At 40.6% G+C, this 24,271-nt stretch overlaps 1 protein-coding gene across 4 annotated transcripts; it reads left to right on the plus strand.

Moving 5' to 3' along the window:
- Positions 1–430: 430 nt before the first annotated feature.
- Positions 431–18,836, plus strand: LOC132395494 (metalloreductase STEAP1-like). Of its 4 annotated transcripts, none has more exons than XM_059972195.1 (5): positions 431–549; positions 1,307–1,407; positions 8,452–8,943; positions 14,241–14,405; positions 15,059–18,836. In XM_059972195.1, the coding sequence occupies exons 2-5, from the start codon at positions 1,324–1,326 to the stop codon at positions 15,371–15,373; spliced, it is 1,056 nt and encodes a 351-aa protein (XP_059828178.1). In that variant the 5' UTR covers positions 431–549; positions 1,307–1,323; the 3' UTR covers positions 15,374–18,836. The 4 variants fall into 4 exon arrangements, with proteins under 4 accessions (XP_059828178.1, XP_059828176.1, XP_059828177.1 ...); XM_059972193.1 differs by lacking the exon at positions 431–549 and adding an exon at positions 761–846; XM_059972194.1 differs by lacking the exon at positions 431–549 and adding an exon at positions 871–954.
- Positions 18,837–24,271: the final 5,435 nt, after the last annotated feature.

Below are 24,271 nucleotides of genomic sequence, written 5' to 3' on the forward strand. Positions count from 1 at the left end.
TGCTCCAAATGTCTTACCTACCCTTAGGTCCTTCAGCTTTTTGAGCACTTTCTCCCTTGTAGTAGTAACTGAACTCATTTCTCTTCCCTCACACCCTTCAACATCTGGCTCAAGCTGACGTTGGCAGAAGCTGATACCAAGAAACTAGTTGAAGGGGCTCCACTGCTGACTCCACAGTGAAGACTGGTGTGTGTTCACCCGATGTCCCGGGTGCACAGATGCAGAGCAAAGGGCTAAGACAGCATCATGATCAGACATGCATTTTATGAGAAATCATTTAACATTTCCTAAAACACACAATCTGAAGGAATTACCAGTGTTTGAGAAACTGATGGATAATACGCATGTTTTTTATGGAGATTATCTGCCATAAATCAGTTTTAGGTGGGAATGACCATACGCCATTTTAGAAACGTTATTTTTATGAAGTCAAAGGAGACTGCAACACTTCACTGTTGCCGGTAACCACCAACTCCCTCACAATTTACGTTGCTATGAAATTAATCACACTGTAATTTCTGGTACAAAGTTGAAGATTAATTCGAGCAGGTACGATATGTAGACTTGCATTTATCTAGCGCCTTTCAAGATCTCGGGATCTTGGACATACGTTTTCAATTTGAAGGCAGCTTTTGCTGATTTTTATTGTACGACACTTTGCGGTGCGGGAGAGTTCAGCTCCTGACAAATATGATATCATTTGCAATGCCACCCGGAAACTGGGATAAGTAAATCTGGCTTTTTGGGTGGGTGTTATTGACAGGGTGCCTGGGCCAATCAAGTTGTAGGAGGGCGTGGTTTGGAGAATGAATGACAGTGGATGGAATGAACGTGACCTACACTCTGGTAAGTTTCATTGCAGGCGAGGAAGTTTAAAACTGATAAGGGTCTTTCCCTATCTCATTCGCATGCTTGATTCCGGCTGACAGCACTTGGGAATGCGTGGGGCAACAAGTCAGTAAATCTGGTTCACTCTGTCTATTCCACTTTGCTATCTTTCGCCGTACAGCGACGCCACGGTGGTGCTCGGGTAAAAGACAAATCGGTGGAATTGTGAGTTAGCCACACACAGGAGAATCGGCGCGAATGGTTCGGCTGGTGTTAGTTACATTTGTTTCATTTGACTATCCAATTTCATCCAACTGTAAAATGTCTCCAGTTCTAGACTTTCAATTTCAGATATATTTGAGCGATCGCTTCTTTTTTGTCTGTGACCAAAGTAATGGCGCTTTAAAGCGTTATGCTCAGTTTGAGTTTGTAGTAGAACCTGCGATAATGCACGTCGTTTTATTGGTATTTTTCCCAGGTATTAATACTGACCCAATGGACGTTGAGAGTGCTTGCCCTGCGCGCAATAAGGAAAGTGAAATGTATACAATGGAGTGTGGAGCAGATGGCATAAGAAGGGTGAGATAGAATAGAACTAATTTCATTCAGAAGTATTGTTTATTGAAAGTTTGGCAAACTTTTCCAAGCAATGGTGTAGTTTGAGACCCTCATTCTGAAAAATATTGAATACGAGCAGATGTTTTTTTTTATTTTCCAAAGGTGACTGTAATTACAATTGGTGATAGTCCTGAATTTTGCCTAAATTGATAAACCTGAAGCTAAAAGACCAGGTGCACCCAGTCTCCGTTAATCAGAGGAGAATGAAACCTTGCAAGTCATTGTCCCAAAGGGTTCTTTAGTCAAGACAGATTTCAATATGTATACATATATAACCATAAAAGCAGAAGCGGGCCATTTGGCCCATTGAGTCTGCTGTGCCATTCAATCATGGGCTGATCCAATTCTTCCAGTTATCCCACTCCCCAGCCTTCTCCCCATACCCTTTGATGCCCTGGCTAATCAAGGACCTGTCTATTCCTGCCTTAAATGCATCTGATGACTTGGTCTCCGCAGCCACTCGTGGCAACAAATTCCACAGATTTACCACCCTCTGACTAAAGTAAATCCAATGCAATTCTATTCTAAATGGACATCCTTCAATACTGAATTTGTGCCCTCTTGTCCTAGAATCTGTGGAATTCATTGCCACCGATGGCTGTGAAGGCCAGGTTTTTACATATGTTTAAGACAGAGGTTGATAGATTCCTGATTGATCAGGGCATGTAGGCATACTGAGAGAAGGCAGGAGATTGGAGCTGAGAGGGAAAAAGGATCAGCTGTGATGAAATGGTTGAGAAGACTCGATGGGCCAAATAGTCAAATTTTGCTCTTGTATCTCATGGTCTTATGGTCTTAATTTCATCATGGCTAATCTGATCCAGGCATAAACTCCTCTTTTGTGCCACTTCCTCAAGAACCTCAATTCCCTGATCTTTCACATGTTTATTTCCTGCCTGTTTGAATGCTGCTGATGATTTAGGCTCCTGGGTAAATAATTCCAGAGATTCCATAAGACATAAGAGCAAAATAAGGCCATTCAGACAATTGGGTCTGTTCCGCCATTTCATCATGGCTGATTTATTTTACTTTTAAACCCATTCTCCAAACATCTCTGCGTATCTTTGACACCCTTACTAATCATGAACCTATATACCCAATCACCTGGCCTCCATAGCTGACTGTGGCAATGAATTCCACAGATTCACCACTCTTTGGCTAAAAAAATACTTCCTCATCTCTATTCTAAAGGGAGGTACTTCTATTTTGAGTTTGTGCCCTCTGCTCCAAGACTTACCCTCCACAAGAAACATCCTCTCCAGATCCTTTCTATCTAGGCCTTTCAATATTTGATAGGTTGCAATAATATTCCCCCTCATTCATAGGCATTCATAGCAAAAGGATTTGAGTACAGAAGCAGGGAGGTTCTACTTCAGTCATACAAGGCCTTGGTGAGACCGCACCTAGAATTTTGAGTGCAGTTTTGGTCCCCTAATCTGAGGAAAGACATTCTTGCCATAGAGGGAGTACAAAGAAGGTTCACCAGATTGATTCCTGGGATGGCAGGACTTACATATGAAGGAAGACTGGATTGACTAGGCTTATACTAACTGGAATTTAGAAGGTTGAGGGGGGATCTTATTGAAACATATACAATTCTAAAGTGATTGGACAGGCTACATGCAGGAAGATGTTTCCAATGTTGGGGAAGTCCAGAACGAGGGGTCACAGTCTAAGGATAAAGGGGAAGCCTTTTAGGACTGAGATGAGGAAAAACTTCTTCACACAGAGATTGGTGAATCTGTGGAACTCTCTGCCACAGGAAACAGTTGAGGCCGGTTCATTGGCTATATTTAAGAGGAAGTTAGATATGGCCCTTGTGGCTAAAGGGATCAGGGGGTATGGAGAGAAAGCAGGTACAGGGTTCTAAGTTGGATGATCAGCCATGATCATACTGAATGGTGGTGCAGGCTCAAAGAGCCAAATGGCCTACTCCTGCACCTATTTTCTATGTTTCTCATTCTTCTAAGCTCCTGCAGGTACACGCCCAGAGTCATCAAACACTCCTCATATGTTAACCCTTCCACTTCTGGGATCATTCTCATGAACCTCCCCTAGAATTTCTCCATCAGCATTCCCCAGATAAAGAAATTTCTTCTCATGCCATCACCCTGAATCTGTGACCATTCCTCCCCCCACCCCACCCCACCCCCAGATATGGACACCACAGACAGAAGAAGCATCAGCTCCCTATCTGAAACTTGGAGATTAGAGACCCAGTCTCCATGATATATCTCTACAATTGACAATCCTACCATTTCACATATCAATCTGGTACATCTTCACTGCACTTTCTTGATCAGATGCATCTCCTCTGTTATACAGGGAGTTCAACTATATACACAGTTCCAGTCTCTCTAGGTCAGTGCAGTTAGAGAATGGTGTTTCTGCTCTTGTACTCAAAGCCTCTTGCAACAAAGACAACCCTACTGTTTGCCTTCCTAATTGCTTGTTGAGCCTGCATATTGGCAGTGATCTAAAGTATCATTTGTGATTTTATTGGATAGTAAAACAGGCACATGGCACCAGATGTCTTATTTCAACTTGACCTCTAATAGTCTGAAATTCCAGTCTTACAGACTCCCACTATAAATCTGAGAAGTACAGTGTTATAGACTCCACATGGAGCCTATTCATGTATGCTCACGGGCAGCAGTTCTGTAGAGAACCAACCACTATCATCCATTTTGGATGCCCGTGCTTGTATGTTGCTGCTGTGATGTTGTGAGGGGAGGCAGATGCTCACTTGTCTGTACCTCCTCTGCACTGCAGGTCTCCCCACAAGACCGATGCCAAATGGCAGTGACGTGCCCAGGAATGCAGGCAAATCTGCACTGAGTAGGTCAATGCAAGTCGCAATGAATTATGTAAATTCTCTAGTCATAATTTAGCAGGTTAATTCACAAAGCTTTCGTTTAATTTATGAATATCTCCAGTAGATGTATTTTTATGAATAGAAGTAATATATTTTTAAAATAAATTTTATTTTAGCTATAATGTAAATGGATGATATTGTATACGCAGTTAAGAGGAAACAATTGCATAAGCAATGAGCCAGTAACCATATAACAATTACAGCACAGAAACAGGCCATCTCGACGCTTCTAGACCGTGCCGAATGCTTACTCTCACCTAGTCCCACCTACCTGCACTCAGCCCATAACCCTCCATTCCTTTCCAGTCCATATACCTGTCCAATTTTTTTTTTTAATGACAAAATTGAACCTGCCTCTACCACTTCTACTGGAAGCTCGTTCCACACAGCTACCACTCAATGAGTAAAGAAGTTACCCCTCGTGTTGTCCCTAAACTTTTGCCCCTTAATTATCAATTCATGTCCTCTTGTTCAAATCTCCCCTACTCTCAATGGAAAAAGCCTATCCACGTCAACTCTGTCTATCCCCCTCATAATTTTAAATACCTCTATCAAGTCCCCACTCAACCTTCTACGCTCCAAAGAATAAAGAACTAACTTGTTCAACCTTTCTCTGTAACTTAGGTGCTGAAACCCAGGTAACATTCTAGTAAATCTCCTCTGTACTCTCTCTATTTTGTTGACATCTTTCCTGTAATTCGGTGCAATTTTAACATTACATCCCAAACTCCTATACTCAATGCTCTGATTTATAAAGGCCAGCATACCAAAAGCTTTCTTCACCACCCTATCCATATGAGATTCCACCTTCAGGGAACTATGCACCATTATTCCTAGATAACTCTATTCTACTGCATTCCTCAGTGCCCTACCATTTACCATGTATGTCCTATTTGGATTAGTCCTACCAAAATGTAGCATCTCACACTTATCAGCATTAAACTCCATCTGCCATCTTTCAGCCCACTCTTCTAACTGGCCTAAATCTCTCTGCCAGCTTTGAAAACCTACTTCATTATCCACAAGGCCACCTATCTTAGTATCATCTGCATACTTACTAATCCAATTTACCACTCCATCATCCAGATCATTAATGTATATGACAAACAACATTGGAGCCAGTACAGATCCCTGAGGCACACCACTAGTCACCATAGTGAGATCGGTTTTCTTTTCCTGTTTGTTGTCCAATATACCAGTGTGAATTAAGTTTCCATTGTTGTGCTCAGCCAATGACAATCCATAAAATGTAAATGAGTCAGTAGAACAGTGAGATCATGTGAGGTCATGTGCCTCATGTCACCTCGACTGCATTCTTAAAAATCAGAACTTCTGTGTCTTAAATTTAATCCAAGGCTACTTGCATAGGTATGACTTATGCCTAATTCTAAATAGGTGTCATGAGGAATATTATGTAAAACTGCAGATAAATATGTTTTGAGCAGATTTTTGGGAAAAAATCAAGGTTAGAATGATCAACATTCTAAATAGGATGAAAGGAAAAATCCCGAATTCTTTTAAGCTTGCATTTGATTTTTTTTATTTTAGTGGATAAGGTCTAGCAAGTCTTACCTCATTTGCATTCATGTGAATATTTTGAAGGGCACATATTTCAAACTGTATTTTCTGTATACAGTTCATTTTAAGCCTTGACATTGCCTAAAGGCATTTGTGTCATGATTTAATACTCAGGATGTGGACACAATGGCCTGTATTATATTTCATTGTAGTTTTTACATTGGATTTGGACTATCATTTTAAATGTGCACATTTTTCTGTATAATTCTCTCATGAATTACATCAACTGAGAAAGAACTTTGCCTTGTATTTTAATGATTAGAGTAATACAACTGCTTAAAATAGTACTTAATATAAGCTATCACAAAATATATCTATTAAATTATAGAACAGAACGTTACAGCACAGGAACAGGCCCATCAGTTTATGAAGCCTGTGTCGTCCATGATGCCAATCTAAACTAATCCTCTTGACCTGCACGTGGTCCATACCACAATATTCCCTGCTTGTTACTGCACCTTAAGCGTCATTATCATATCTGTTCCATCACTTCCCCTGGCATGTGGCTCAGTAAAATGAAAAGCCTCACAAATCTCTTTTAAACTTTCTCCCTTTCAACTTAAACTAATAACCTTTAGTAATTGACCTTTCAACCTTAACAAAAGATTCTGACTATCTAAACTGTGTTTCTTAACTGTATGTACAATACTTCCATCTGGTCTCCCCTCAGCCACCAACGCTCCAGTGAAAGCATTCCAAGTCTGTTCAACCTCCCCTTATGACTAACACACTCTAAACCAGGCAAGTCATGTTAAACTCTTCTATATCCTCTCCAAAGCCTCCACATCCTTCCTATAGTGTGGTGCCCAGAACTGTACACAGTGTCGCAATTGTGGCCTGATTAAAGTTTTAGACAGCTGCACCATGACTTCCTGCCTGTTATACTCAATGAAGACGAGCATGTTGTATACCTTCTGTACCACCTGATCCACTTGTGTTGCCACTTTCCAGCAGCTATGAACTTTCAAATTTAAACTGTAATGGGATAGTATGGGGAGAAAAATGGCACTTGCCAAAGCATTTTTGGGGGTAATCTCTGAATGAGTTTATTCAGAATAATGATAAATGAAAAAATGAGAACATCTTTATACAAAATTTTTAAACCATTAACAAATCAGTATGTCCAAATAGACAAATATTGAAATAGTGTAAATTTAGAACAGTTTGATTAAAGTGCCAATCTGTAAAGAAACTGCCAAAGTTAGAGCAAATCTGTGGTTGGTGGAAATGCTGATGTAATTGATGTAGATTAAATGGCCTTTACAACTTAACATTTTATGGAATTATAGATCCGCAAAAGATATATCCTTGGGCAATTATTCCATTATGGTTGTGACATCACTTTTTAGAAGCGCATTCCTCTCAGACTCATGCCTCCACTCCTGCACAGAGCTTTGCAGATGTCTTAATTACAGATGATAAGATGCAGATAGTCAAACCTGGGATGGGGATTGTTCAGGCACGGGTTGAGATCTGGGAGAAGGCCTGAGTAAGAGAGAGCTGCCAAAGTACATTACTTAAAGGGATCATAACTGAGATAAGGAGAAGGAAGGAGAATGGTTTTAAGAGTGGTAATAAATCAGCTATGATGGAATGATGGGGCAAACTCGATGGTCCAAATGGTCTAATTCTGCTCCTGTCTTACAATTTTTTATGGTCTTGTGGTTCCCAGCCATTGGGTTTTCACCTGCTTGGGTATGAACCCTTTAAGTAATGCTGAAGTAACCCTGACACAGATCTTGCATATGAACATCATCTACACAAGCAGCCTCCAGGTAACGCATGCACAGCTGAAAATCCTGGGGAGTACACAGGTGTGGCAATTAGATGAAATTTGGCTAAAACCTCTGTGCACTGTTGTAGAGGGGGAAAAGCCATGGTTTTGGAAGAAGGATGGCAATTCATGGGCACCCAAGTGCAATGTCTCATCACTGAAGCAAATGGCTGGAGATGACAGAGATGAGAAAATGGAATGAAATCTCCAGGGGAGACAGGGTGGGAAGTAATATCATCAAGATAGCTATTGGACACCATGGGCTTGTAGTGTATGTTGGTGGTTAACTTATCAGAGAGAGAGCTGGAGATTTGCTGAAAGATAGGAAAAGATCTAGAGGTGGATGGATTTGGAGGGAAGTGCAAGATGGATAGTGAAGCAAAAGTGAGGAAACTTCTGAGCTTGGCAGGAATGAAGGATTGGTACCAATGCAGTCTTTGAGCTACCAGAAAATAAGCTGAGAGAGTGGGCCCAAGTAGGATTGAAACAAAAACAAAAGAAAGTCTGCGGATGCTGGAAATCCGAGGAACCCGCACAGAATGCTGGAGGCCAGGCAGCAGCATCTACGGAAAAAAGTACTGTCAACGTTTCGGGCCGAGAGCCTTTGGCAGGGCTGAAACAGAGGCTGTTCTAAATACCCCACAGAAAGTTAGGCATGTCTTGCACCCAAATGAATCCTCATAACTGCACATTTGTTCTGGAGAAATTGAGATAAATATTTCACCTGTTATTCCACCTCGTCTATTTGTTAATTGATTCTAGCTAATTTGTTTTGCAGAATTCTAGAATACCAACAGGAAATTTGGCATCATCTAATCATCTTCCTTTTGATAACTTTGAATATCCACAACAACTGAACAGACAACTGGAGCTTTTCCCTCAATGGTGTTTTCCTATCAAACTGGCTGGAAGCATGTCCATAGTTGTTTTCATTTACACTTTGCTCAGGGACATCATTCATCCCTTTATGATGGAAAACAAAAATGTATTTTATAAAATTCCGATTTTGGTCATGAACAAAGTTCTGCCTGTTGTTGCCATCATACTTTTGGCTTTAGTTTATTTGCCAGGAATTTTGGCAGCTACTTTACAACTTTATTTTGGCACTAAGTATAGACAGTTTCCTCAATGGCTAGCTTGCTGGATGTTATCACGGAAACAACTTGGACTCCTCAGCTTTTTTTATGCTGTTCTCCATGCTTTCTTCAGTCTGTGCTATCCTATGAGAAGATCGTATAGATATAAATTACTGAACTGGGCTTATCAACAGGTAAGAAGAGCTGTAACATTAGAGTGTATGAATTTGTTTTATGTGGCTATTTTGTGAAATCTCTTTAAAATTAAGGTTGATACTTTCCTAGGGAGTGGAATTAATTTCTGCTCTTTAGATCAACGCTTAACATCAAACATGGATATAATGCTAGTTGTCACAGAATGCAGCCATATACAACATTTTGCTTTACATAATTATAGGATTAAATTTGCCTGTGCCTATTTGTGGACATTATAATTCTTCCTCCTTTAGAGATGATGACTACTCAGTCATTTCATGCTGTTGTATTAATCCTCCTGTAGTTTGTTCTGATCAACATAAACTGGATCTCAGCCCAAGTGGGGCATGAAAGACCTTGAAGTTCTATTGTGTAACACACTATTTTTTGTGTGCCTTGCAATGGAACTTTACCAGAAACCCTATTGCTAAATGTAACTAAGTACACAGTGCACCAATACTGCCTTTCTGGATTTTGTTATGCAGATCTTCAATGTGTAAGATAATATAGTGAGTCATACATGTTATGAAATCACTCATGCAAAATAATTTTGAGTTAAGACTGGACAGGCTTCATACTCTACAAGTTACCACAGACCCTTACATCTGCCCTGATTGAAGACTGAGGTATGTTTGACATTATTGAAAGAGGATGCGGCCTCATTTAATCTGCTTCTGTCAAGTCTGAGGTGTGCGTCGTCTTCCAGCTGGACAATTATTTTTAAAGAGATTGCCATTGACCAACTGTTTGCCCCCAATCCACACTCCATACCGTAAAGTCCTTGGGACCATGAGCATCTTCCTTGTCGTCGCTATTCACTCCCTTCCAAATTCATTCTCAGAACTCGTGCTCTTCAGCCCCCACTCTTACTAATCTTCTGAAAGCATATCTCCAGCCTCGTGTGCTTAATGTCTCACTAATCAATCCACTCTCTCCTCTCCCTGAACATGAGCCCATTCCTGTCCTCCTTTCTCTCCTTGTTCTTTTCCTTACACCCAATTATGTGATATGTGTAATGGTTATGAACAGGTGGAGTAAAAGTTCATGAGGTTGTGGACATTGACTAACCAAAGCCATGGTTTTAATTTGCTTACTGTAATTTGATTTTTTTTAATCTCAGATATTTAATTTGAACTGATTGAGAGTTTAGAGTTTAATATCCTTTGTTCTTTTCATCAACATGCTATTGTTAATGATATCAACAAAATCATAAGTTTTGTGTCCATGAAGATGGATGATAGCAAACTGTCTTTGTAGGCCTCGTCTCCAGCTTTGTGGGTTTTGGGGTGAATGATGAAGCCAATGGAGGATTTGGAGGCTCTTCCATTCCACAGATAGGACAGAAATTACCTGACAGGCTGGGGAGATGTTGGTGCACTTCTTCCATCACTTTCATGTAGCTTCTGTCTGCTGAAGAATGGCAAAACAGTCAATATTGTTGCTGTCATTAATCCAGATGTGCTATTGTACAATCTAACTGCATATCTGGCCAAGGTTTGGGAGATTCTACAACTCCACATTGATAAACTAATGCCCTCAGTTCTTTGCTAATCAATTCATTTCCCTCATATTTAGTCTGCAGCAGCTTCTACTGATGTTCTTTTACTGATATCTAAAATGTATACCCTGCGTCTGCATTAATGCCAAAACTATCTCTTATTTTCACTGCAAGAATATTTTTTCTGTTTGCATTACTGAAATCTCAGTGAATTAATCACCACAGGAATGACTTTGTAAATGCTTTCTAGGCTATCTTATAACTTTTGTAAACTTCTGTTGTTCCATAGTTATGCTGCCACAATGCCCTTCCACAGCCTCACGGAATTAATCAAATATCCTTTCATTTAGCAATCTATACCCTCCTCATTGCAATAATTGACTTAAAGATATTGTATTTTCAAACAAGCCCATGATGCTCTCTCACCTCTCTTCTCCCTTTGCTTGCCTGAATATTCATTATCTTATTATTTCCAGTTTTCTTTCCTTCCTTCCATCAAACCATAATTAATGATATGTATTCAATCATAAAAAAAATCTGAAAAACTGTTCCAAAAACCACTATGCCTTGCTGTAATGGCCCTGCTGCCAAAATAATCTTGTTTGTCTATCCTAAATTTGTCTTCCATCCAACTTCTTTTTGCTTCTTTCTTAATACTTCCTTTCTTGTGTAAGTACTTTTAAGTGTATTTTATTTAAGCACACAAATGCTGTTATTCATTCCATGAAGGACATTTGTTGAGCAAGCTAGTTATTTCACTTCTGATTATATTATAAGTTCTCAAATTCTGAATGCCTTAGTTTCTTTATTTCTTTTCAACTAGGATTTTGTTAAGTTTTCAACAATGTTCTGAATTTTTTGTGGTGTGGGATACACATTGGTTTCTGCACAATACATTAATGAGTCATTGTGGTGAATATTTCCCAAGTTGGTCACTTCAGCTTGCCTATTCCTGACAATGATCCAAGACATTAACTCTTCGGTGCTACAGGCTAATTAGAGGAGTTCTGTTGGTCTACTGGATGATATCTGCTCCTTAGTCAGTTTCACCAAAATGAACCTCATTTCTGCATTTGTCACTCAGACCTGAATTTCTGACTTCTGCATTGTATCTGCAGCTTCCCTTTGCTTTCAGGCAGAACAAATCCCCCATCACTTGGGGCTTACCCCAAGCCTCTTACCCACGTCTATATGCTGCCAGCTTTCCAACTCGGGCAGGCGCATCACCTAAAATCATTGCAAAACACTCACTAGCAACTTATCTCTGACTCACAAGAGAAAGGCACACTACTGGCTGTAGAGGGCCTTAGAGATAGTAGAGCTGTGCACCTACAGTGCTGGTCGCCTGGGTTTAATCTTCACTTCTCGTGCTGCCTGTGTGGTTTGCTCATTCTCCCTGTTGTGCTGGGCTCCCCTGCATGCTCTGGTTTCCTCTCATCCCAAATATGAGCAGGTTGACAGCTTAACTGGCCTCTGAGAATCGTCCCCGTTGTTGGTGCAGGTAGAATCTAAGGGCAGTTGATGAGATGTGGGAAGAATAATGAATTGGATTAATATAGTATTAATATAAATGGATGATTGATTATTAGTGCTGATGGTCTGGAGTGCAAGGAGGAGGCATACCAAGTGAGATGGATTGGCTGGTTGAGTGGGGTAGCAGCCAATGTCAAACCAAGAAATTAGTTGTAGACTTCAGAAGGGAAGTCAGGAGAACACACACCAGTCCTCATTGAGGGGTCAGCCATGGCATTAGTGAGCAGCTACAAATTCCTGGCTGTCAACATCTCTGATGATCTATCCTGGGCCCAGCATATTGATGTAAATACAAAGAAGGCCATGCCAGCAGCTATATTTCACTAGAATTTTGAGGACAGCTGGTATGTCACTAAAGATCCAAGCAAATTTCTACAGATGTATCATGGAGAGCATTCTGACTGGTTGCATCACTGTCTGGTATGGAGGCATCAATGCACAGGATTTGAAAATATTTTCAGAGAATTGTAAACTCTGCCAGCTCTATCATTGGTATTAACCTTCCCACCATTGAGGCCCTCTTGAATAGGTGATGTCTGAAGGAGAGGCATCCATAATTAAGGACCCTTACCACCCAGGACATGCCCTCTTCTCACTACTACCAACAGGAAGAAGGTATAGGAGCCTGAGGACACCCACTCAATGTTTTGAAAACAGCTCCTTCCCCTCTGCCATCAGATTTCAGAACTGACAATGTACTCACGAACACTACCTTTTGCTCTCTTTTTGCACAACGTATTTTTTAATATTTTTATTGTAACTTTTAGTAATTTTTTTATGTAATTCATTGTACTGCTGTTGCAAAACATCAAATTTCATGATGTTAGTTAGTACGTTAGTAATAATAAACCTGATTCAGATTTTGGGATGTAATTCTGTCCCAATGACCCTCTGCCCCATGACTCTAAATACAGGACAATCAATGTCATACTGATGTTTTCCCTTCCAGAGGAAAGAATGCAGCCCTCTACTGGAGCAGTTGCCACAAAATCCATGGACTGTGGTGAAGCTGAGACCATTGAGCGTGACAATATCCTCATCCCTAAAGTCTCTTCTCTCACCCACAATCAATCCTGACCTGTAAATTGTTGAAACCACAAACATTGCATGCTCCCTTCACCACACCCTTGCTTTAAGAGTCTTCTCTGCAATGAGCAGCGATTCTCACCTGGTAATGTTGCAGATAATAAGACAACAGCAATCGTGCTCCATCACCCAATCCTGTCTTGAACACTGCTAGGTCAAATACTGATATGTCACCTACCAGAAGATAGATTAGAAGAAGAATCTGTGGTTGTTGAGTCATTGCAGCAGTATAGGAGAAAGTCCATTCCAGCTATCTCCCATGTGTTCTGCTCCAGAGAAGACTCCTTTGAAGCTTTCAAAATAACAAACTACAGCCACTGGTTCTTGGATGTTCATAATTAACTGCTTGCTCTAGTGACAGGTTTGACTATAAAGCATGCATGAGATGTCAAGAAAGAGGAGAATCTGGATCCCGTCATTTCCAGTAAATGGCTTTTGGTATTTACTTGCTAATGTGTCTGCTTCCAATGTGGCATAAGCAGAAAGGACCCAGTGTCTGGGCTGCTACAGTGAAATCAGCAAAATCTGCTATGTAGTTTCAGACTGTTTTTGTTACAACTCTGAAAACTGGTGTTCAAAAAGGGCTTGAGAATATCACTGCACTCCTGTCATACGTCTTCCAACAGTTCTCCAACAAGTTACCAGGATTGCTGAGCAACCATCTCAGAGATTTAGAATTGCATTCATTCACCAAGAACCAGCCTTGTTCTCTCAGGATGATGATTTTCATATCAGAACTGCCACTACATCATCATCCTTGGTACCCAGTACATAAGCTCGTCCAGACTGTTACCACTGTTACCAGACTGACAAGACGGGGCAAAGCAAAGCTGGGCCTTCTAGATTCAGAAGTCTTCAGAGTTGTTCTCTAAGATTATCTGTAAATTGCAAGGCCGCCTAGAACTTCCTACCTTGCTAGATAATTGCAGGATGCAAGATTATGTGCTGGTTATAGCCCATAATCAGAATCAGCAGGATGTTTCGGACTTAATTTATGGGAGAATTTATAATGGGAGCAGCTCTTCAAAAATAAAGCATGTGTTTATTAATACAACAGTTTCTATAGTTTAATATTACAATATTTTGCGACTACAAAGAACTTACATTTACAGAGTACTTTCTGAATAATATATGTCAATGCTTAAGTTGTAAATAATTATTTGCATATCGCTATAACAGGTGAAAGAAAACAAAGAAAATGCCTGGATTGAAGATGATGTCTGGAGAATGGAAATTTATGTTTCTTTAGGAATTTTAGGTCTCGCAATTCTTGCTATATTGGCTGTGACTTCAGTTCCTTCTGTCAGTAATACACTGAATTGGAGAGAATTCCAATGTATACAGGTAACTCTTTAACCATTATCAAATGGCTTGCGTATATTTGAGTAGGATACCATAGCCATGGAATGAGGAAATACACTGGATTACATATCTACAGATAATTAAATAAAAATGTAGTTCTGGGGAAATAGAAGACCCAAGCTTTCTCTCTAGTGCTTATAGAAGATCAGTAGGAGATTATTGCTAACCAAATATTTGTAAATCTCCAGTGGCTAATGTAGCAAAATTATGGATGCCCAGGATGACATGATATCCATGGGCAAACATCAAGTTTGACCATTGAACATCAGTAGAGTTGATCTTAATAGTATGTAAAACAAAGCCATTCTAGATATCATTACATGGACTCCTTTATATAATCACCAGATCTAATAATGCCAGAAAATTTCAAGCAGTCCAAATGCTTGTACACAATGGTTTGGCTCCAGATATAAATGACAGCTACATAGGTTTAACAGCATAAACTGATGCAATAAATGTATACCAATATCGATCACATTTGGGGAACTTACATTTTATCTCGATATAATCCTCCTCAGAGAAGCATTTATCTTGTACACCCCCATGTGTGGCATCTAGATGAAACTCACTTTTTATAGCAGTAAAGCTTATTTTAATCAAGACCTTAACATATCTATGCCATGTCTCTGTTACAGTCCAAGATGGGATATTGCGCATTATTCCTATGTACTCTTCATGCTCTCGTGTATGCTTGGAGAAAATGGGTGGAGCTCAAGTACTTTGTCTGGTATACACCACCAACGTTTATAATTGCAGTTTTTTTGCCTATTATTGTTTTGCTATGCAAAACAATATTTCTATTCCCGTGCCTTGCAAAAAGGTTGGGTAGAATTCGAAGAGGATGGGAATGGAAGTTGAAATATAAAATGGATCTCTCTCTTTCTACTGATGCCGTGGAAAATGAGGTGCCAGCAAAAAGATCAATGCATGAAGTGGAAGATCAACAGTGACCCCATAGGAATTACTTGCATGAATTGAACTTGCAACCGAGTATTATAACTTATGTATATATGGAAAGCATGTTTATCTTTATATGCTGCACCCTTTATTCTGGAAATCTTTCTTCACATTAATTGTTTCTCATTGATTTGTTTAAATATATGAAGTATATACTGTACAAATGTAGTACTACATTACTTAAGCTTGGGCAAGCATAGGTGGAGATTCTAAGTAGGTAAGTAAGAAAGTTTCTAGTAAGTTTTTTTTTCCTGATAGTACATAGCTAGTGCACTGAGAAAGGATCTGGAGATAATGGTATGTTCCTTGAGTGAGATGTGGGAAATTCAGGAGTCCTCTAATCTCCTTGATATTACATCTGCATGAAGTGCATCGAGCAGCAGCTCCATAGAGACTGTGTTAAGGAACAGCAGCCACTGCTGGATGACCTTCGGCTCGTATGGAAAATGGGGATGTGATAGATGAACTACAGGAAGGTAGTTAGGTTGCAGGAGGCAGGTACGTGTGTGACTGTCAGGAGAGTGAGAGGGAATAGGCAGCCAGTGCAGATTACATTGTTCCCCTCAGTAATAAGTCTACTGCTTTGGATACAGTTGAGCGGGGTGGGGTGGGGGCGGGTGGGGAGCGGTTGACCTACCAGGCGGAAGCTGCAGCAATCAGGTCTCTAGCACTGAGAATGTCTCTGGCTGAGAAGGGAATGGGAGAAGAGGAGTGCATTAGTGATAGGGGATTCCATATCTAGAGGAGAAGAGAGCAGATTCTGGGGACATGAAAAAGATAACCAGATGGTATGTTTATTCAGGGTCACAGATGTCTCGGACTGGGTCCACAGCATTCAAAAGAGGGAGGGTGAATAGCCAGAAGTTGTGGTACATATTGGTTCCAGTGACAGGAAGGAAAAGAAGAAGTTCCTGAAGAGAGAATATAGGGAGTTAGGCAGTGAGCTGAAAAGCAGGACCTTCAGAGTACTAATCTCTGGATTGCTGCCTGTGCCACATGCCAGTGAGGGTAAGAACAGGACGATTTGGTGGATAGATAGATACTTTATTGATCCCAACGGAAATTACAGTGTTACAGTAGCATTACAAGTGCACAAATATCAGAAGAGAAGTAATAAAAAATAAAAAATAAGTTACCTCAAACAGTCCAAAAGGAGGGGGTCAACACTTCCCCAGCTACAGGTTGTCACATTATCCAGCCTAATGGTTGAGGGTAAGAATGACCTCATATAGTGCTCTTTGGAGTAGTGGGGCTTTCTTAGTCTATTAAAAGTGCTCCTCTTTTCAGCCAAAGTGGCATGCAGAGGGTGAGAAACATTGTCCAAAATTGCCAGGATTTTCCATAGGGTCCTTTGTTCTACCACAGCCTCTAGTATGTGTAGTTTAACTCGTATAACAGCCAGCCTTTTGAATCAGGTTATTGAGCCTGTTGACATCACCCATGTTGATGCCATTGCCCCAGCACAGCAACACATAGAAGATTGAACATGTGAAGGGATGGCCTGTGTACTCCGAAGGACCCCAGTCTCCTCAGGAAGTAGAGGCAACTCTGACCCTTCTTATACCAAGCCTCAGTGCTGGTGCTCCTCTCAAGTCTGTCACCCAGGTTCACACCCAAATACTTGTAGGCCCTCACCATATCCAACTCCTCACCAGCAATAGTAACAGTGATGAATGTGTGGTTGAGAAATTAGTGTAAAGGGCAGGGTTTCAGATTTCTGGTTCATTGGGAGCTTTTCTGGGGAAGGTACAACCCGTACAAAAAGGACAGATTACCCTTGAACCCGAGGAGAATCAATATTCTCGTAGTTAGCAAGCATTGTCGGGGAGGGTCTAAACAAATTTGTCAGCAGGTTGGAAGCCAGAGTGATGGGGCTAAGGATGGGTAGTTGGTATACAACTTGATGTGTGTAGTGAGATTGTGAGGAAGGACAGGCAGATGATGGGGTAAAGTAGCAGGCAGTAGGATGAGTTAAAGTGTAATGAGGCCAAAATCAAAAAGGGTGATGAATACAGGACTGAAGGAGTTGTATTTAAACACACGCTATACCAAGTAGGTTATCTTGTGGCAGGTTTGATTCTGTGGGTATCGCTGAGTCATGGCTGAAAGAAGGTCACAGTTGGGACCTTAACCTCCAAGAATACACTCGTATCGAAAGGGCAGATAGGTAGGCAGAAGAGCTCTATTGATACAAAATGAAATCAAATCCTTGGAAATGGGAGACATAGGATTGGAAGATGTAGAATCCTTGTGGGTACCTTTTAAAAAAAAACAAAAGGGTGAAAAGCCTCTGACACAAGCTATATACAGGCCTCTGAACTGTTGCCAGGATGTGAGCTAAAAATTACAAGGGAGATGTACAAGGCAAGTAAAAAGGGCAATGTTGCAATAGTCATGGGGATTTCAATATGCAGGCAGATTGAGAAAATTCAGTTGGTGCTCGATCGCAAGAGAGGGATTTAGTAGAAACATGGCTTTTTAGAGCATGTGGCTGAGCCCACGAGGGCAATGGCAATTCTGGATTGGTGTTGTGTAGTGAACCAGGTTTGACTGGGAAGCTTCAGGTAAAAGAATCCTTAGGAAGCAGTGACCATAATATAATAGAATCCACTCTACAGTTTGAGAAGGAGAAGATACAATTGAATGTATCAGTATTACAGTAGAGCAAAGGAATTAAGAGGAATGAGAGAGGAGCTGGCCGAAATTTGATTGGAAGGGGACACGAGCAGGGATGACGGCAGAACAGAGGCAGTTGTTTATGGCAGAAATTCGGAAGGTGCAGGCATAGGATATATACATCCCTAAGTTGAAGAAGTATTCTGAAAGGATGATGAGGCAACTGTGGCTGGCAAGGGAAGACAAAGATATCATAAAAGCAAAAGAGGGGGATTATTATATAGCAAAAATTAATGGGAAGGTAGAGGGTTGGGAAACTTTTAAAAACCAACAGAAGGCAGCTAAATAACTTATAGAGTAAATATGAATTATGAAGGTAAGTTGGCCAATAGTATAAAATAAGACACAAAAAGCTTTCTCATATATAAAGAGTGAAAAAAAGACGAGTAGATAGTGGACTGCTGGAAAATGACACTGGAGCGGTCATTTTGAGGGATAAGGAAATGGCAGGGGAACTTAGTAAGTATTTTGAATCATTCTCCACTATGGAAGATGCTAGCAGAATTCCAGAAATGCGAGTGTCGAAGCAGAACTTGCTTTTGGCAGAGAAAAATAGATGGGCTAAATGGCCTAATTCTGTTCCTACATCTTATGATCTTGTAGTCTTATGATAAATATACTGGTATATTGTGATTAAAATATCAGAATAAGACGAAGTTGCTTCATATTTGCTACCAGTTGTGCAGTAACCAAGTATTATTTTTAAAAAATTTAGTCATCAGTGTGTAAGCTGATTACTGTAATGTTAAAAATAAAACTTCTTAGCTCTTCAATATTGAAGCCTGACTTCATGTTAATTATTATACTTGGTTGTGAAATTCTGTAATAAAGAAACCAAAAATTAAATGTTTGATAGATTTTAGTCATTGCACTTTTTCTCACAAAATCAGGGACAGGGTGGCTTTGGTATTGAGGAACATCGATATTTTGTGTTTTACTGCACTATTCTCTAATATTATCATGTAAAGAGTTTCATTTAGTACAACCAAATTCTTCCAATGTTTCTCTGTCTAAAACAAAAAATTGATACTCTTGCTGTTAATGGTTGTATTTACCTGTGAAATAGACATTAGTTTGAATGTTATATGGTTACTTTTGTAAAATACATGCCTTATACTTTCACATAAAGCACTGCAACTTAGAAGCAGGCCCTTCGGTCCATCTAGTCTGTACTGGTCTGATCCTCCATCTAGTGCTATCTACCTGCACCCAGACCATAGCCCTCCATACCCCTCTTTTCAATCCTAACATCTTAAATTGAACCCACACCTACCATACCCGCTGGCAGCTTATTCCACACTCACACCACCCTCTTCAAGGAAAGACTTTCTTGCCATAGAGGGAGTACATAGAAGGTTCAACAGATTGATTCCTGGGATGGCAGGACTTTCATATGAAGAAAGACTGGATCAACTAGGCTTATACTTACCAGAATTTAGAAGATTGAGGGGGGATCTTATTGAAACGTATAAAATTCTAAATGGATTGGACAGGCTAGATGCAGGAAGATTGTTTCCGATGTTGGGGGAGTCCAGAACGAGGGGCCACAGTTTAAGGATAAAGGGGAAGCCTTTTAGGACCGAGATGAGGAAAAACTTCTTCACACAGAGAGTGGTGAATTTGTGGAATTCTCTGCCACAGGAAACAGTTGAGGCCGGTTCATTGGCTATATTTAAGAGGAAGTTAGATATGGCCCTTGTGCCTAAAGGGATCAGGGGGTATGGAGAGAAAGCAGGTACTGGGTTCTGAGTTGGATGATCAGCCATGATCATACTGAATGGTGGTGCAGGCTCGAAGGGCCGAATGGCCTACTCCTGCACCGATTTTCTATGTTTCTACATGAAGCAATTCCTCCTCAGATTCCCCTTAAACATGTCACCTTTCACCCTAAGCATATAACCTGTAGTTCTTGTCTTATCCAAGCAGCCTGTATGTATTCACCCTACCTCTGTCCCTCATAACTTCATATCTTGGACTCCATTGTTTGGGGTCGACCATGGATGTTGTGTCCTCGCTGTCGAAGTCAATATGCAAGCCAGGGCAGTACAATATGGGGAGCAAGCTGTCGTCCGGGCAGCAGGCACCCCATCTCCATGTGGCATATGAAACCATAGGAGCAGCAGACACTGATACAGTTTGGGACCAGTGGCATCACAGGAGTTGCCAGTCAGCATTGAACTCAAAGCAGGACTGTCTTAGGGACTCTAGCTCTGGATTTTTCCTTGGGGGTTTGCTCCCAAAGCATTCCCCATGAGTCGTATAGACACAAGGCAGTGTAGTTTTGAAATTAGTTTTCTCCTAGCTGATCTGCCAGCCATGGCTGATCTCCCCAGAGTGACTGGTTTTTAGGCACCAGCAACCCACCGTTGCCCCTTCTCCCATCAGTAGAAACGATTCCGCCAGGATAAGTAGCTAAGCCACACATGAATGCCAGGGATTTGGACTTGGTTGCCAGAAACTAATTGAGTTGCACGCCAATGGGAGCATTTAATAGTTAGTGGGAGCTTATCCCCACTACCTCCTTCCAGTTTTGACAACCTCGAGGAACCAATTCTGTATACTTCAATAAGATATTCTCCACACATTCTCCAGTACTTCAGGGAATGAAATCATAACCAGTTCAACCTATTCCTGTAACTTAGGTCTTCAAGTCCCAGCAATGTTTGTGAAAATTCCTCTGCAGTCTTTCAAATTTATTGATGTCCTTCCTATTGGTAAATGATCAGAACTGCACTCAACACTCCAAATTTGGCCTCACCAATGTCTTATATCACTTCAACATAACATCCCAACTCCTGTACCTAATACTCTGAGTATGAAGGTTGAGGTGCCAAAAGCTCTCTTTACAACTCTATCTGCCTGTGTTGACACTTCCAAGGAATTGTGGATCTGTATCCCCAGATCCCTTTGTTCTACCCCCACCTCAATGTTCTCCCATCCATTATATCAATCCTACTATGGTTTCTCTTCCCAAAGTGCACATCTCATACTTCCCTGCATTATATCATCTCACATTTTTCTGGCTGGTCCAGATCACTTTGCAAGCCATGGGTAGACTTCCTCACTGTTCTTACTCCCCCAATCTTAGTGTCATCATGATGCACACCAATGTCTTTAGCTTGTCTTTAATGTCTTTAGTGATAGCTTGAATTGCTTAAAAGAACAGGAGCTGCCTGTTCAAACGCTCGTTGTAATGAAAAGCATATCCATCTTGGGCAGATGGATTTGACAAAGAAGAAATTGCAGTTTTCACCGGCATTCCACAGGGATTGGTGCTGGGAACTTTGCTGTTTAGAATGTATGAATAATTTGGAGGTAGATATTGGAGGCATGATCAGTAAGTTTACAGATGAACAAAGACTACTGGAGTTGTGGGCAGTGCAGAGCATACTCATACATACAGGGTGATATCAAAGTGTTGATTAAATAGGCTGAGAGGTGGCCGAAGCAGTTTAATCCAGGTAAATAAAAGGTGATCCATTTTGAGTGTACTCATGAGGTTAGGGCCCACACTATTAATGAAAGAATCCTTGGGGGAATTCAGAAACAGAGGGACCTTGGCATTCCAAGTCCAACATTTCTTGAATGTAGCAGCAAAGGTAGATAATGTGGTTAAGAAGGCATATTCAATTCTCTGAAGACCAGATACTGGCCTTCATTAGTCAGAGCATAGAATACATGAGCAGAGAATTAATACCCCTTTATAAAAACCTTGAGCAGAACTTAGATGGAGCACTGCATGAAGCTCTGTTCACTGTACCATAGGTAAGATGTGATAGCTATAAAGTGGGTGCAGAGGAGATTACTGAGACGGATGTGGCCTGGGAAGGGGCATTTCAGCTCTGAGGAGAGATTGAAGAAGATAGGCCTGCTTTTCCATGGATTGGAAGAAGCTAAGAGGAGACAGGATTGAGGAACAGTATATAAAATAGTAAGTGGTATACATAGGGTAGTTTGTTTACCCAGTGTTTTATCAGAAGCCAATAAAGCCACACAAACACAGTTCTTATTAACAAATATAAAACAAAAAAATGTATGGAAGATGTTTATCCAGAATGCTATTAAACAAACCAAAGAACATAAATCGAACAAACTAAGAGTGTTTAAGTCTTCATTCTGAGAGATTTTTCTTCATAGGCAGTAGGCAGATATGAAGTGAATTTCCTGATGAGGTGGCTGAGATGAAAACCCCTTCATTACTTTTCAAAATTACTGATGTACAAGTGGAGGAGCTTAGGTGTGTTCAGAATAAAAAGAAGTGATGAAAGGCTTTTTTGTCTATGCTGTACTTTAGAGATAAGTAAAGTTTCTTACCATGCCTGTGGCCCAGAATATAAATGACACTTGCTCTCTGCCAAAGCACAGTTTAGTAAAATATGGTAAGAATTCACAGAAAAATGTCAAAATATAATTTATTGATTTGTGTAAATGATTCATTAACTGATATATTCATGTTCTGTTTTACAATAAATGGTTTTCTTACTCACTCTGCTTCCTCTGTAGAAAAATTACGCCTTTGCATTACAATATCTTAGCTTTTGTCTTTTTAACTCCTTGTCCCAGCCTCGTTTCGATGACTTTGTAAACATTAGCAGCTTTTCACAACCAAAAAGGCTTGCATTTTCTACATGATGTCACTAAGAGCTTTACAATTTGGCAGTGGAGGGCTCAGAATTAATCATTATTCAGTCATAAAAAGAGGTAATGTTATTTTCTTAGGAATTTGATCGATTGCTCAGTTAAGAAATTAGGAAAAAGCCATGTTTGTGCTCTGACTTTCAGCTGATATATTATTTTGATGTGACTTACAGAGGCACTATGGATAGTTCTCACACAGTTAACGAAATAGCTGGAGATGACACATTCATTCAGAAACAATTCAAAATCAGAATCGGATTTATTATCATTTTTGCAGCAGCAGTATAATACAAGACATAAAATAGTGGTATAATTTACAAAAATAAATGAATAGTGTAAGTATGAACAAGATCATGTTCATGGGTTCATAGACCATTCAGAAATCTGATAGCAGAGAGGTAGAAACTATTCTTAAAACTTTGAGTGTGACTCCTGTACATCTTCCCTGATGGTAGTAGCACAAAGAGCCATAGCCAGGATGATGAGAGTCTTTAATTATGGATGCCACCTTTAGGAACATAGAAAAAGTATGTTTCGGCCTGCAAAGCTGTGCCGAACATGTCCTTACCTTAGAAATTTGTGTAAAAAACTTACTCCTGACATCTCCTCTGTACCTGCTTCCAAGCACCTTAAAATTGTGACCACTCGTACTAGCCATTTCAGCCCTGGGGAAAGTCCTCTGGTGATCCACATGATCTTACACACCTCTATCAGGTCACCTTTCATCCTCTGTTGCTCCAAAGAGAAAAGGCCGAGTTTACTCAATCTATTCTCATGAGGTGTGCTCCCCAATCCAGGCAACATTCTTGTAAACTTGAGGAAATCTGCAGATGCTGGAAATTCAAGCAACACACACAAAATGCTGGTGGAACACAGCAGGCCAGGCAGCATCTATAGGGAGAAGCACTGTTGATGTTTCGGGCCAAGACCCTTCATCCTTGTAAATCTCCTCTGCACATTTTCTATGATTTCCACATCCTTCCTGTAGTGAGGTGACCAGAATTGAGCACAGTACTCCAAGTGAGGTCTGACCAGGGTCCTATATAGCTGCAACATTACCTCTCGGCTCTTAAACTCAATCCCATGGTTGCTGAAGGCCAATGTACCATATACCTTCTTAACCATAGAGTCAGCCTGCGCAGCAGCTTTGAGTGTCCTATGGACTCAGACCCCAAGATCCTTCTGATCCTCCACACTGCCAAGAGTCTTACCATTAATACTATATTCTGCCTCCATATATGACCTACCAAAATGAACCACTACACATTTATGGGATAAACTCCATCTGCCACTTCTTAGCCCAGTTTTGCATCTTATCAATGTCCCACTGTAACCTCTGACAGCCCTCCACACTATACACAACACCTCCAATCTTTGTGTCATCAGCAAATTTACTAACCCATCCCTCCACTTCCTCAAACAGGTCATTTATAAAAATCACAAAGAGTAAGGGCCACAGAACAGATCCCTGAGGCACACCACTGGTCACCAACCTCCATGAAGAATATGACCCGTCAACAATCACTCTTTAGCAAACACGAAGTACACTGCAGAAGCTGTGGTCAAATCAACACGTA

Source organism: Hypanus sabinus, chromosome 6 (genome assembly GCF_030144855.1).
Source record: "Hypanus sabinus isolate sHypSab1 chromosome 6, sHypSab1.hap1, whole genome shotgun sequence".
Classification (NCBI taxonomy): domain Eukaryota; kingdom Metazoa; phylum Chordata; class Chondrichthyes; order Myliobatiformes; family Dasyatidae; genus Hypanus; species Hypanus sabinus.